Source organism: Nasonia vitripennis, chromosome 2 (assembly GCF_009193385.2).
Source record: "Nasonia vitripennis strain AsymCx chromosome 2, Nvit_psr_1.1, whole genome shotgun sequence".
Taxonomy (NCBI): Eukaryota; Metazoa; Arthropoda; class Insecta; order Hymenoptera; family Pteromalidae; genus Nasonia; species Nasonia vitripennis.
In genome coordinates, this window is record NC_045758.1 from 13,095,909 (window position 1) to 13,110,361 (window position 14,453).

Sequence of the window (14,453 nt, forward strand, 5' to 3'; positions counted from 1 at the left end):
TATAGAGCCATCAGCCTCGCTCAACTTCTCTCTCGATGGCTCTCCGTAGTTTACCCATTAGCCGCCGCTGACCCAAGACACACCGCGCTAACTGGAAACTAATCGATGTTTTAGACAGTCAGCGCCAGCTGACAAGCTCCCAAATCGAATTTTCACGGATCGCTTGCTGAACAGAGAGAGAGAGAGAGAGAGAGTCGGAGCTGCCGACAGTCTCTGGTTCAGTTTCCGGCTGCGGAGTGTACAGTGTAATACACCGGCTATCCGATATATTATTCAATCTGACACGGCTCTCTCTCTCTCTCTCTCTCTCTCTCTCTCTCTCTCTCTCTATATATATATATATATATATATATATATATATATATATATATATCTAACCCATTTAGGACACTTCGCAGCGCGTACAGCTTCGATCTTACTCCCTTTCGGTTACGCAACACTGGGAGAGCGAGAGAAAGCAGAGCAGCATTAGCCGCAACGCCCGACACTTTTCAAGAGGGCGAAAATTTCGGGCAGCGTACAGTGCGCGCGGCTCGTTTGCCGAGCGTCGCGCTGCAGGTGAATAAGACCCGGCTGGAGCTTTGTCTCGCTATAGCAGCGGCAGCTATAGGACAATGCCTTATTGTGCCGGCATCCAGAGCGCGAGAGGCACGGTTTCCGCTTGATTTATGGACGCGGTAGGCGTACACACGTGCGCGCCGACGCTCCAGTAATCTCACCCTCGAGCCGAGATTAGACTGTCCGGCGTAGCCCTTCTTCTTCTTCTTCTTCTTCTTCTTCTTCTTCTTCTTCTTTTCGCTCGGGAAAATCTCGCGTGACGCCCGATGATATTTAACCCGACGGCGCGGTATCGATCAAGTAGGCAAAGGGGCCAGGAAAATTTCAGCGCAAAACAAGAGACAGAGTTTTCTTTTTCCTCGACGTGAGCTGCAGCCGCGATAAAGTTGCACCGAGCAACGCGTGGGAGAGTAAGTTACAGTTATGCCGCGGCTAACCTTGCGAATGAAGAGTTATGCGCAGCTTGGCTTGACTTACCGACTGGCTCAGCGGGGATTAAAACCCGGCTAACGCGAGTTCCAGCCCTCGATCTCTCGTGTCGCCCGCGCGCCGCCCATTACGAAAACGCGCCACGTTGTATAATATAAGTTGCAGCAGAGAGAGAGAGAGAGCAATCCCACGTGGCTGCACGCGCTCGGAGAAGTTAAGGCGCCCCCTGCGAGTAGTGTACACACAAGCGCGCACCGGATATCACTCCATTTGCGAGATAATACGCCGCCGGTACGCTTAATGCAAATCCTGATGCGCCGCCTACTCTACTCGCCGTGTCTTCGATGCGTTAACGCGCCGTTTCCGGATATCAGTGCAATGTATTGACGATCTTCGCGCAGAGGAGCAACGTTAGCTTTGGATAGTCGGTATATAGGCTAGCTGCGAAGGCGTTGAATATTTAAACGGAGCTCGTTGGTGCAGTATTATAGGCCGGCTGAATTAGATTAGACACACATACAAGATGCCCCGTTCCGATACCGCAATTTCGGGCTGCTGCTAGTTGCTGTTTTATTTGAATTTCATAACCGCTGATTGCATCTGTGTGCTGTGTGCTCATACACGCGCGCGCCCGCGCGAATATTCGAGTGTACCCGGCAATATTTATCCGAGCTACGTCGCGCGCATGCAAATCGACTTTCGGCTATACGCGAGCGCGATATTCGGAAATTCCGGACTAATTTGGACGGCCAGCTGACGCAGTTCGCGAATTTCGGCACTTTCGGAGCGGCAACTTTGCGGAGAGAGAGAGTAGCTTCCCGAGATTTATTATAAGCTTGCGAGCTTGCGACAATGTTTCAATTCGCCTGCAGCACAGCGTCGCTTGTACATCGATGCCTTCGCAGCGCAGCGCGAGGAGTAACGACTTTAATTTTACCCCAATCTTGGGGCGTGCGCTTGCGGAGGCGAGCGAGCTTTTATAATCCTCTTTCATTTTCCCCGAAAACTTCGCCCCGCGAGCATACTTGTCGAAACTTTCCGCGACTAATGGCTGTGCTGCGGCGCACGTACACCGCGCCGCGAAACACGTATACGCTGCGCATATAAGCGCGTCGTGAGGGCTTATTTTGCATGGCGCAACTTTTATCGGACGCGCGCGATCCTCCTTTTTCTTATTTTCCCGCGACGCCGACGACGACGACGACTGCAACTTACTCAGCGAAGCGAAAAGGGAGTGAGAGAGTCGAAATACACGCGAAGAGAGAGAAAGTAGGGGGCCTTTCAAGCGGAAGAAAAAAGACGCGGGCTACGGGCCTTCGTTACGCTTTGGGCGCCATCCAACGATCCTTTTCTCTCGAGCACTCTTCAGCGGCTTCTGCAAAGCGAGCTCTTTTTCCGTCTTGCTCGACGAATCTTGTGCCCCGCGCGAGCGGGAGGCTTCTTTCTTCTTGGCGAGCGATTCTCGGCTGCTGCTGCTGCTGCTGCTTTTTCTCCATCCCTCGCCGCATCGCAGGTTTGTACTCTTTCTCCCGGCGTCGCATATCGGCGATAGTAAGATGTAAGCGATGCGGGCCGCGGATAACGATCACTCCCGTATTGCATCGAAATTAGGCGACGCAGATCTGGAATAAACGAATTCAGCGAGGGGGGGGGGGCAAAAGAAGCTGCAGAGAGGACTCGCAACTCGCATTAAGAAGCACTCGAAGAAAGCCCGGGCTTGCACTCGGAAGCTCGCGCGCGGGCAGCTCTTTTATTTCAGCGCGGGGTGGAACGAAATACATTTGGGAGCGGCAGAGCGGCGGCGAAAAGCTCAGCGGGCGACAAGGGAGTCGCAGCCCACCCACACACGCGCTCTCTGGTAGAGTATAGTAGCAGGGGCCAACTCGAGAGCGAGAGAGCGAGAGAGAGAGAGAAGAATATAGAGGAAGTGGTGCGAGCGCGGCGTGTAACAAAGGGGTGGCAGTAGCGCCGGTGGCTTTAAAACGGCCGCGATGTAAATGTATGTAGATTGGGCCGGTGTTCTCACCAAATGCCTCTCTCTCTCTCTCTCTCTCTCTCTCTCTCTCTCTCTCTCTTGCTCGCTCTCTTCGTGCGCTCGTATGTATATATGTATATAAAAGCGTCGCGCGATTCGCTCTCTCACTCTCCGGCTACAGAGCCCCGGCGTATAATCAGCCGTTCTCGTAATTGCCCTCTCCGCCGCGCGCCGACGTCCCTCGCCTGTATGGATACACATAGCTATATGGCTCCTGATTTATACCCGCGCGACGCCGCTGCCGCAGCTCTCGATACTTGCCCATCGACGCGGACGTAATGACGATGAAAGGCGCGAACTGTCCCTCCGCTCGTGTGTGCGCAGATGGATATATACTGCACACACCGAGATAGATAGATAGAGATAAGAGGAGCCCGATCTGCTTGCGCTGCAGCGAGAGGAGAGTGGAGCGAAAAAAGGCTAGCGCGTATAATTGCGAGGAATATCGCGTGGAGTATAATCTGGGCGCGGCTGTTGCGGATGCGATGCCCCGAGGCTCTTTCTCCCCGCTCTCGCTCCCGGGACTCGAGGAGAGCTGAGAGGCGCCGAAAAAGACGCGCTTTGTGTCGCCCCGAGAGAGAAGGCTCGTTGAGTACTTATACCTACGTCCGGCGAGCTAATTTTCTTTTTACTCCCACGAAGCAAGTGATATCTCTCGCCGCCGAGCTCGCCGCGAGAGGAGCTGATTACGATTTTCTAATTAGCGTGTGTAAACAATTCGCTCGCGAATCAGCGCGATAAATCGATAACAAACGTATGATTCCGATACAGAGCAATCGGCCGCGCATCAGTGTTTCACTCCCCGCAAAGTATCAAGCTCGCGCGGCAAACATCTGTCCGTCGGTCGCTCCAAAGTTCGCGAGCCGGCTTATTGTTGGTTTATCAAGTTTCCCAAGTTTGCCGAGCGCGACACACACACACACAGCTATACCGCACCGAAACAAGTAGACAACTTGCATCCAGCTCGCGCGACAGTAAAAAGCTAATTGTCCTGCAACCGCATACCAACGCGCGTGTGTGTGCACTTGAAGACAAAGCTACTGTATAAACTTAATATATGCAACAGCGAAAAGCTCGCGGGTCCATAAAGGCCAGCAGAAGCAGCAGCTTATATCAAAGAGAAAGAAGATAGGGAGACGACTCTCTCCTCCATCGGCGGCGGCGGCGGCGGCGAATATATAAGGGATAACAGAAATCCTCTTAACGGCCGAAAATAACCGAAGCCATTTGCAATACAGCGGAGAGAGAGAGAGAGAGAGAGAGAGAGAGAGAGAGAGAGAGAGAGAGAGAGAGAAATCGTGATTTCGGAGTGAGGCAGCCGTGCGTGCGCGCTACTGCAAACTCGTAATCCCGCCGCGCGCGCTGCTAGCTGCACGACGACGACGACGACGCCGGCATCCGTGAATTTTACGATACCTAAATGCTCCGGGGCTCCTTCGCTCGGAAGTAATGGCATTCGATGGCCGTTCCTTATTCGACGTATATCTCTCTCGCCGCGACGAGTAACACCGTCGCGCGCTCCCTCTGCATTGTTTTTTTGCCCTCTTCTTCGACGTGGCCGCTTTCTCTCTCGCTCTTTTTCTCTTTTGCGGCCTGTGTGCAGCGTTATATATATCTCTCTCTCTCTCTCTCTCTCTCAGCAAGAGAGACGAGAGAGTTTGGCGCAATATCCAAAAGTGGTTTTCATCGTTCGAAATCCTCTTCTCTCTCTCTCTCTCTCTCTCGCGGCGTACATATATCTGCGCTTTTCCTTCGCCGGCTGCTATCGGCTCCGGTGCGTTTGACGCGGGCGCTGTTTTCTGCTTCTCTTCCTTTCTCTATGGCTTATCCGTGGCCGCTCCGCCGGCACGCTTTCATTTGTCACGCGCGCTGCAGCCGCTGCTCGATAGGGAGACGGATGGTGCAAAAAATTCCCGGCTTTTTGTGCACCCTCGAATTTCGCGGAGAGAGAGAGAGAGGAGAGCCTTTTAATGGAATTTTTCGGGAAAAGTCAATGCCCGCGATATTTACGCGCAGAGAACCATGCTGGGCAGAATGGCGCGTAGGGTCTGATTTGTTAGCACGAGAGAGCCGAGATTCAGACTCGTGCAATAATGTGCAGTCTTAAACGGTGAGCGTAAAAAAGAAGAAAAAGAAAAAAAGAAAGAGTGTCTGATGGGCGAAAATTAATTAAGTACGCACTCGTTCTGCTAATGAGTAAACCGAGAACGTAAGGCAGCTCGCGGCCGCGGGCCAAAGTGGGGCTGTAAAATTTACTTTTTACTTCCTCGTGAAGGAAGCTGATATCTTTTTAAATGCAGCGCTCTCTCCCTTACGCTCTCTGTTATACACACAGAGCAGCAGTAGTAGTAGCCGGCGTTTCTTAAGACAGATAGCAGACGCACTTTGTTTGGCAATTTCGCCCCGTAATTGCGTTTCCCCGAGTCTTGACGTGCTGCTGCTGATAAAATGCGACCTCCTTGTGTCTGTCTCGGTGTATGCACACACCCCCAGCGATATTACTCCGTCTTAACAAATATGGAGAGAAGCGCTGATATTTTCGTTTATTATAACTCCTCGAAGAGAAGAAGAAGAAGAAGAAGAAGAAAAAGATACCCCTGCAAACTTTCCGAGCAAATAATCCTCGCCGAAATCCCATAACACCGGACCTCTCTCTCTCTCTCTCTCTCTCTCTCTCTCTCTCTGTCTCCTTCTCCACAGACGAGAAGTGAAACAACAAGCGGCAATATAGCCGCCTCCGTTCAATCTTTCGCACACGCACACATACATCGCGACGGCGGCGAAATCGCTCAAAGAATTTATAGCCGGCCGTCTTTTGTCATATCTTGCCAATATTTCAGGCGCGTCCGCGCTCTAGCTGAGAAACGCGACTCACGTCATAGCTACGTGAGTCGCGAATCCTACCCCCCTCTGCGTGTGAGAGAGAGAAAGAGAGAGAGAGGGAGAGAGAGAGAGCATATAGTATATGTAGTCCCAGATGCAGGACATGCTCGGCGAAATTTTAATCGTGCCTGGCATGCGCTACTACGACGACCCGCCCACATACACGCAGAAAACGAGCCATTCGTTACTGTACAACCCTCTTCTCTGCGCTAACCGGAAGAGGACGGATCGGCCTTTAAATTTCCTTATAGATACATACAGGCATCGATCGGAAGAAAAAACGATTCGGACTGGCTACTGCGCGCCGACGGAATACTGAAGAGCCCACACGTATTACGTCATTTACAAAGTCGTACGCTCGACCGAACTATTGAAAGCTGATTTTCCCTCTTTTCCGGTAATGGAGGGTCGAAGCTTTTTTTGGCAAAGAGAGATGTACGCGGAAAAACGCAGCCTTGTATTATTAGCATCGCGACCGGATGTTTGCCCGACGAGTGCTCTTTCCGTGCTCTCATCTCGCGCTTTCCTCAAAGCTCCACGACGACGCGTTACTCCGACTTTTCCTTCCGGCTCGGCTAAGAGGCAAGTTTCCGGTTTCCAACCCGCGACGCGGACTGAGTACCATTCCGTGTACATATTTCAAAAGTAAGACAGTTACGCGCGACCTAATTTTCGTCACGCATTAATGTAGGAGAGAAAGAGAGAGAGAGAGAGAGAGAGAGAGAGAGAGAGAGAGAGAGAGAGAGAGAGAGAGAGAGAGAGTAAACGGGCGAATGACGATCATAATAATAATAGCAACGTCGAGAATCGCGAATAAAAGTTCAGCATAAATCAGAGATTTCAGTTGGTGCATAACGAGCATTTCAACAGCAGCAGCAGCAGGCGCGGCCGGATTATTAATATATTCGCGTCTTACCTTGGATTTCCTCGAAGCGCGGCGTGGTGCAGAGCGTTGAAGCCATTGTTGTTGGTGAGGGTGATGTCAGCTGCATGGTCTAACAACAGAGCCAACATGTCATCGCGTTTCTTGGAAATAGCATCGTGAAGTGGCGTGTCTCCTTCCGAGTCCTGGGGATGATGAAAAAAGAAAAAATCGCCATGAAACTCTTGAAAAGTGCCCTTTCACGTCAGCGAGAGTGAGGAGATAGAGAATGAAAGAAGAGAGGGTATTTCGACAAGAGTAAATTGGTTGCGTCAGCGCGGAAAATGTAACGTTATTTGATTTTTCTTCTCGCCAAGCTCGCTCGCTAATTTTTCGCCCAAACGAGCCAAAAAGTCCACATCTAAACAATCTCATGTGATCGGCCATCCTAAAACTTGCACAACCTCATTCCGCCCTACGACCCATTTTTCCCTATCAATTTTCGCGAAAACGCCCCGAAGCTCTTCAGCGGAAAACGAGCAACTCCAGCTACCAGCAACCTCCAAAGTCATCCAGCAGCAGCAGACTAAAGCCCAGGAGCTCTCTCTCTCTCTCTCTCTCTCTCTCTCTCTCTCTCTCTCTCTCTCTCTCTCTTTCGCGCTTAGGTTGCGGGGCACACGCTGAGAATCGACGCTGCAGCAGGATTTTCCCACAGGACCAAAGCCTTATTCCCCCCGACTAGTTAAGAAGTGGAGCTTACCGAGCTTACCTCTATCGAGTCTGAACCCCCGTCCCCGTGCATCTAGCCTCGAGATTCGCGGACGAAAAAAAATTGCGCTCGCGCGAGAAAATCCGCTACAGCGGCGGCAGCAGCAGTGAGTCGAAGAGGAGACGCGACGCCCGAGATTAAAGTATTTGCAACTACAGAGAGAAAACGCGGCCGAAGAAGAAGCTTCCTTTCTGCGGTTAACCTCCGCGTATATGAGGCGTCGCTGTGTGTTTTCTATACACGCCATAATACAGTGTGAGAAAGAGAGCTAAGTCTCCGTGAGCTCAAGTTCTCGAAAGCCAAGAGGAAGAGAGTTTTTCAAGGTTCCAGCAGCGCAGGGGCTGTAGCCCATTTTTCGCACCTACTGCCAGACGTGAGGCACTTTCTGCTCTTCGTGAAACGTTTGTTGAGCGTGGCGAGAGATGTACTGCGCGATTTTCACCGAGGCGAAATAATGTATCGCACGTTTTTATGTAAATTAGCATCTGCAGGAACGCGGCGCCGTAAAGTATAATAGGTGGCAATTAACGCGCCGAGCTAGAAAAAAAAATAATAACTTCAATTAAAAGAGCGTTATGTGAAGAAAAGCGTTGATTGCGTGGCTTTTGTTTACCGTTTCGAGAGAAGCGTTAACGTTTCAATTAGCGTTTTATTCGACGCAGCGGAAGCTGAAAATAAATTACATCGTCGGTCGGCTTGTGTGGACAGAGGCATTTTACCAAGTTTCTTGAGAATAAAGCCGTGAAATATTGCGCACTTGCGAAGCGCATATTTATTGCACTTTTGCAGCGTGCACGCGCGCGCGCTCGTCGTCGAGAGATCCCCGGGATTATTCGAAAATTAGAGAAGGACGACTCGTTAAAAAAAAATGCGAAAACGAAATTAAAAAGCAAGAGTCGCGCGTTGTAAATAATGTCCGGGGCGTAACTCAAAAATTCAATTACGACGGTACACTGCGAGCCGAAATGAGAGAACAAAACGAGAGAGCGAGGGAGATGCGGTAGCGACGTCGATATCGAGTGTAAAAATAAAAAATAATGCTCGCTCGCGTGTATATAGTACGCCGGGATCATTATTCACGATAATGCGTCTTGCAACGAGATTTAACGAGCAGCATAGCACAGCGTAGGGAAATCCGAAGAGGGAATAAAACCGCGCTCGAGCTTAGAATGCCGTAAAAAATGGCTGCTTTGGATTAAGAGGATTTGGCGGAGCCGTTATCAGGCGAAATGCTCGTCGCGGCCCGGGAAAGTGGAAGTGGAATAGATGGCTGAGTGTGACGCGAGGAAGAAGGAGAAAGAGAGAAAAGGAAAAGTAGTATAAGGAGAAGAATAAGGCGCGGACTCGTCGTCGAGGAATTTTTGATATCTTTATAATATTTCCGGCTTAATCCTGGCTCGGCTTATCCCGGATGGACTATTTCAATGTTGAATTATACCCCGAGTGTTATTTTCCTCGGCCTGTATATACCACGTATACTATGTGAAAATGCAGCTCTTGCTCTGTATATAGGTGTACTGCGGGAGAGAAGAATTTATTGCGGAATGAAATTTTGACGGCCTCGCGTATATACTCTATGCTTCTTTTGTATTCATGAATATTTAGAAGAGGGAAACATAAATAAACGGAGAAGATTGGTTGGCTCCAAGTAGTATAAATATTTATCGACGTTAACAATATGCGTTTCGCTTATTCATGTTAATGGAAAAGAAATCAATTGCGACGAATAAATCGAGCGAGTAGTAAGGCGGCGTTTTGGTCAGACACGCGTACTGTAGAAAATTCCATATTTCTCTTCGAGGTATTTCGAGATTGAAAATTAAATAAAGCTCGCTGCATGTATCTAGTTTAAATAACATCACTCATCAGTCAGGCTTAGCATTCTAAGTGGAGCTACCGAATCTAATTCATCCCCAGAATTACGTATTCGAAATAAAGAGAATGAATGTAAGCGATTGCAGCTAATATCGAGATGTGTTTGGATTGGCATAAGAAATCATGGAATAAAGGCTATTTACCTGAAGGCTAGGATGGCAACCTAATTCCAAAAGTGTGCGAACGACCCCGGCATGGCCCTTGTTGACGGCAATGTGCAATGCTGTCTGGCGTCTTTTATTACGAGCATTTAGGTCTGCTCCAGCTCCGGCAAGTAGGGCCATTACGGCAGGCTCATCGCCAAAAGCAGCGTGATGAACTGCTCTGTCACCGTCTTTATCCTGGAAAAATTATGTGAACGTGTAACCATTGAAGATAATACAATTAGCTTTTGTTTATCGTTTATCTTAAATGGACATATACGTTAATAATGCGAGAACCCAAATTACCTCGATCTCAACGTCGGCTTTGTATCGTAGAAGGATCTTGATGACGTCTAAGTGTCCATTTTGGCTTGCTGCTTGTAATGCAGTATGTCCAGCAAAAATACCGTTCACATCGGCTTCTGGGCGTTTTAAACATTCCTCACACTTTGCGGCGTCACCGTTGGCAGCAGTTTTTACCAATTCTTCATTAACGTCGCCTGATACGTGTGTTTCAAACAGCTTCTTCAACAATGCTGAGAGTCGTTCTGTAAAAAATAATGTTATAATATCTTTCATTATTTATTACCGATCGGCAAACATGTTTTAAGCAAAGTTATTAATGTATAAAATTATAAATATTCCTTTAATTCTGCCTTTAGTTAGAGATAAGAAATAGATAATAATCTACAAGATTATCACTTGTCCGAGTAAAAAGAAGCTGATGTGATATCTGAATAGAGTGTACTAACCACCACTGCTGTTTCCTGGCACTGTACCATCACTGCTTGCTACTTTTGTTACAGCCTGTGGATTGTAAGTCCAGGATGTACTGCAAACTTCTACTTTTAAATCACCGTCATGATAGATTTGTTGAACTCTTCCGATTTTTCCCAGAGTCTACAAAAGAACATCAATTTCATCAATATTAATTATAATTATTCTTATTAATTCATGACTCTATTTTCATCTTTTAAATATTAAAATAACAAAAATACCGGCGTCATTGCTTCTGCCCATTCACCGTGACCTCGTTGTAAAAGTTTGATTTTGTCTAAATCATTACAGATTTGAACTAAATCACCAACAGCAAACGATTGGTTGTCAGAAATTGAATTCACTACTGGCATAGAGACTTGAACTTTAGTTAAAACGGCAGGATTGAACGTCCAACGATTTCCACTTGGATAAGAAACTACTATGTCATGATCTTCGTCGATCCCTACTACTGTACCAGTGGCACTGAGGCATTCAAACATTCCATCGGTCCATCCTCCATGTCCTTGTTGAAGGGAGTCAACTATTTCATATTCCAAGTCCACATTTACCTATTAAACGAAATAACCATGTACTTGCAATAAAATATAAAACATATCATCTGTTTTTAGAGCCATTTTTGCATATTTCATACCTGATCACCAATTGCAAGACCATGGGGACCAGCACGTCCAGGACCTTGTTCTCCAAGAAGAGGCAAATGATCTCTATAAACTGTCTGACCTTTGGCATCATTTACAACTTTTAAATCAGCCTGATGAAAAAGAATATTTTTAATAGAAGACTCAAGTAGGTTAAATGCATAATTGAATGAAAGTTCCATACCATTCCCTCAAAACCAACACGATACAAGTTTTTGGCACTATTATCCCATATAACATAGGCAGCTGAACGAGGACTAGCAGCGGACCAATCTTGAATTTCATTAACTTTTCCCCTACGACCATTACCACCATCCTGATCCTCCCACTGCCAGTCAACACCTCTGACTACTCTGGCTCCAGGAAAGATTCCACGAATAGCAATCTGAAAATACAAATAAAAATTTATGATTTTCATAGCCAGAAAACCAAAATTTGAAGTGGAAAATGTTGTAGAAACAGTTCGCATTAGGTACCTTTTTGCTTTTTCTCCTTGGTTCAAGAAGAACTCTTTCACTTCCTGGTGTTGCAATTCTGTAGAACCTGTGACGCAAATGGTGCTTATCTCCGTGATAGCAAATTGAACACAAATCATAATTATTACATTCGGCGCATTTCCATCTGATACCAAAAATGGGCTGCTGTCGGCAAGTATCACACATCGTCCCATCATGTTTAACACCTGTAGGAGCCGAGTCCAAAATTCGCAAGTCAAAGGCTCCTGAACAGCGGTAATTGGCTGCTGTACCATTGTCCCAGACAACAACTACTTCCTCCGGTGATTCAAAGTTCCTAACTGTACCTACATGCCCTTCTCCTCCGTCCTAAAAAATCATAGTAGACTTTCACAATTTGGTCTTAAAAATATCAGCCAAACAAATACTAGTGGACAGAATGCGAATGCCAACTGTATAGTTAAACATATTTTTAATTTGAAAGTCAAAAGAGGAACGAACGAAACTGGAAAGTGCATGTAAAGATCCAAAAAGATAGAGAATAACTTAAGCTATAACCTAATAACAACTAACCTGCTTGCCCCATTTCCACTCGGGTCCACGTATCACCCTGGCTCCCACACCTTCCATCATGAACCTCGTCGTCCCGCGAGTCCCCGTGCTCGCGCCAACTTCCATTATTGCAGCTTATCAGCTGCCCGCCGCGTTGAAAAAATATAGGTACTAGACCTTGCAAAAAGGTATTGTTGCATTCACGATGAGTGTACCGCCATGTTAGACAACTTGTCAAACGCATACTGTGTCATAAATGCGAAAATTCAGCACAAGATTCTTCATATTCCGGAATCACTTGATTGTCGACTGGTTGAGCGTAAAAATAAACCATGATTTATCATGCGAGCATTGTTTAACAGTAGAACAAATTATCTATTCTAATGGCTTTTAAACTATTATCAAATGCACAAGTTGTTTTGTCGTTTTGTATCCACTGCATCAGTTTCCGAGTTTCGCCTCTCTTGTTGGAATGTAATCTCTCGTGGTCCGCTTTTCGCTCGCTGGAACATTTTACTCGATTTTAAAAACTGTGCGAGTCGCAAAAATTTTAGACAAGCTGTCGTGAATTTGATCACATAAATAAATGTTTCTAGAAGCTTTAGTTGTTTGCTAATATTTTATATTATATAATGTAGTTATTATTACAATTATTAAGATTTTTAAATGTTCCAAAATTTGCTAGAGGTGCCAACGTATAAAATAGCTTTGGCCAACATGATGAAATGAGAAATCACGCCTTTTGCCGACATCGGTGCCGTTTGCCGTTTCTCGCACGCTGTGCATGAGATTGTGTACAAAAACTTAACCTCCAACTGGAGGAGCAAGACTTGTTGTTTTTAAATAAAAAAAGAAACATTTAACATATTGAATTAAAGTGAAATTTTTAAATTACAGTATTAAACATCAAACATGGCGAGAAATGCGAACAGAGTATATTTGTCCAAATCTATTTTGGAAATGAAAGTAAGTTTGTGCATGCTTTAATTGATGACATTATTTAAATTTGTATTCATTAATTAATAGAATGTTTTCCACTTAGTTCATGAAAAGGACAAAAGATAAAGTAGAAAAACAAACGTATCAAAAGGAAGGTGAAGATTATTTTAGTAGTCAACAGCAGTTGCCGAAGAAAACGTCAGTAAAATTTTTCTTTTTATTTTTACATTATTATTTCATTTTAACTTGTGCTGTTATTAAAGATATTTATGTTGTCAAATAGGGGACGATACATCACAGAAGCAAGTTATATATTCTGTGAAGATCTGATCGAAGGACGATTAAGTTTTCAAGGAGAAAATCCAGAACTTGAGAGGCTTTTGGAGTTGGAGCAAATGGAGAAAAACCCAAAAGTCGAGAATGACATGGACACTGACGTATCAGATGCTCAGATGGCTGCAAGGTGGAGGGCCACTACCAAAATCAATGTGAGAAGCCTGGACAATAAGAAAGAGGAAGTTAACGAAGATGAGCAAGAGCCTAAAAGGAAAAAACCGAAATTCTTAAAGCCCGTAGATGATTAGTTTGATTAGGACGTTGTTTTATAATTTAATTATGAATTATTGTTTACGCAGAAGCATCAATCATAGAGTTTTAATATTAATGTTTTAATACTTAAAACAAAAAGACAAAACTGCATAACATATGAACATATTTATATTGACAAACTTTACACTTTACCATTATTATTTGATTGTTAATGTGACAAATTAAAAGTTTTTTTTGTATTTTGACCAGTCTGAAATAACTTTATTTCTTGTAAAGAGCAGATGGTTGAAATGTTGTAAATAAGAATAAATAGGACCTAGACAAACTTTTGTAATACTTTTATAATAGCAACATGATACCGAAATTGTGTATACAGACATCAGTAGACTGCCTCTGGTATAATCTAGTGAAATGTAAATTATTTATTCAGAAAACGAAAAAATGTACCCACGCCTTGACTTTTGTTTACGAGGATAAACTAAGTGGCAATTGTTAGCTAGGAAAGTTTATAACAAATGCAATTTCCAGATAGTATTCCGGTTCGTCTAATATCAGCGTCGATCAAGACAAAAAACGACATGAATTATTGTTTTGTAGATCTAATTTTTGAATTTCGCGCATTTCAGTATTATATCTGCGTCGATCGCAACGTCGTCATCAATATATATTGCGACTTTATCATGCGCGCACCTAAATATGTTCGCAAGAATATAACTGCGCTCGCTCGCTTCACGATACAGACCCAATCAAACCGCGCTTCCGAATTTCACTCCACGAACCAATTGATCATATACGAAGCATTGCATTACGTAATTGGAGCAGCGCGTACTTACTTATCACAAAGAGCGCTTTTATCGAAAAAAAGACCATTTTTCCGACAGCTCGTGAAAGCGCTGCGCGCAGCGCCGCAGCCATTGTAGGCTCCCCCGCATCTCGTAGGTATAGATAAAGAAGCCGCAGCAAACGAGCGCGAGTGGAAGCGAGAG

At 45.7% G+C, this 14,453-nt stretch overlaps 2 protein-coding genes across 3 annotated transcripts in view; one reads left to right on the forward strand and one right to left on the reverse strand.

The window, feature by feature from the left end:
* LOC100122502 (E3 ubiquitin-protein ligase MIB1) overlaps nucleotides 1-12,435 on the reverse strand; it is a 48,292-nt gene extending 35,857 nt beyond the window's left edge. Inside the window, exons 1-9 of one of the 2 annotated variants that reach the window (XM_008214333.4) lie at nucleotides 12,001-12,417; nucleotides 11,449-11,796; nucleotides 11,157-11,357; nucleotides 10,966-11,085; nucleotides 10,553-10,882; nucleotides 10,307-10,454; nucleotides 9,861-10,102; nucleotides 9,555-9,752; nucleotides 6,822-6,973 (exon numbers count right to left, since the gene is read on the reverse strand). In XM_008214333.4, the coding sequence (XP_008212555.1) occupies nucleotides 6,822-6,973; nucleotides 9,555-9,752; nucleotides 9,861-10,102; nucleotides 10,307-10,454; nucleotides 10,553-10,882; nucleotides 10,966-11,085; nucleotides 11,157-11,357; nucleotides 11,449-11,796; nucleotides 12,001-12,105 (1,844 nt within the window). In that variant the 5' untranslated portion in view covers nucleotides 12,106-12,417. Of the gene's footprint in view, nucleotides 1-6,821; nucleotides 6,974-9,554; nucleotides 9,753-9,860; nucleotides 10,103-10,306; nucleotides 10,455-10,552; nucleotides 10,883-10,965; nucleotides 11,086-11,156; nucleotides 11,358-11,448; nucleotides 11,797-12,000 lie in introns of both variants that reach the window. The other variant, XM_003424028.5, reaches the window with a different exon arrangement.
* Nucleotides 12,436-12,499: 64 nt separating this feature from the next.
* LOC100120100 (M-phase phosphoprotein 6) lies at nucleotides 12,500-13,792 on the forward strand. Its single transcript, XM_001605893.6, has 3 exons — nucleotides 12,500-12,945; nucleotides 13,022-13,116; nucleotides 13,202-13,792. The coding sequence occupies exons 1-3, from the start codon at nucleotides 12,892-12,894 to the stop codon at nucleotides 13,500-13,502; spliced, it is 450 nt and encodes a 149-aa protein (XP_001605943.1). The 5' UTR covers nucleotides 12,500-12,891; the 3' UTR covers nucleotides 13,503-13,792.
* The last annotated feature ends 661 nt before the right edge of the window (nucleotides 13,793-14,453 follow it).

Bases quoted from the DNA above. Each gene is read 5' to 3' on its own strand.
- LOC100120100 (XM_001605893.6), top strand. From the start codon at position 12,892: ATGGCGAGAAATGCGAACAGAGTATATTTGTCCAAATCTATTTTGGAA. The intron at 12,946-13,021 runs GTAAGTTTGTGC...TTTTCCACTTAG, and splicing joins AATCTATTTTGGAAATGAAA to TTCATGAAAAGGACAAAAGA. The intron at 13,117-13,201 runs GTCAGTAAAATT...GTTGTCAAATAG, and splicing joins CAGCAGTTGCCGAAGAAAAC to GGGACGATACATCACAGAAG.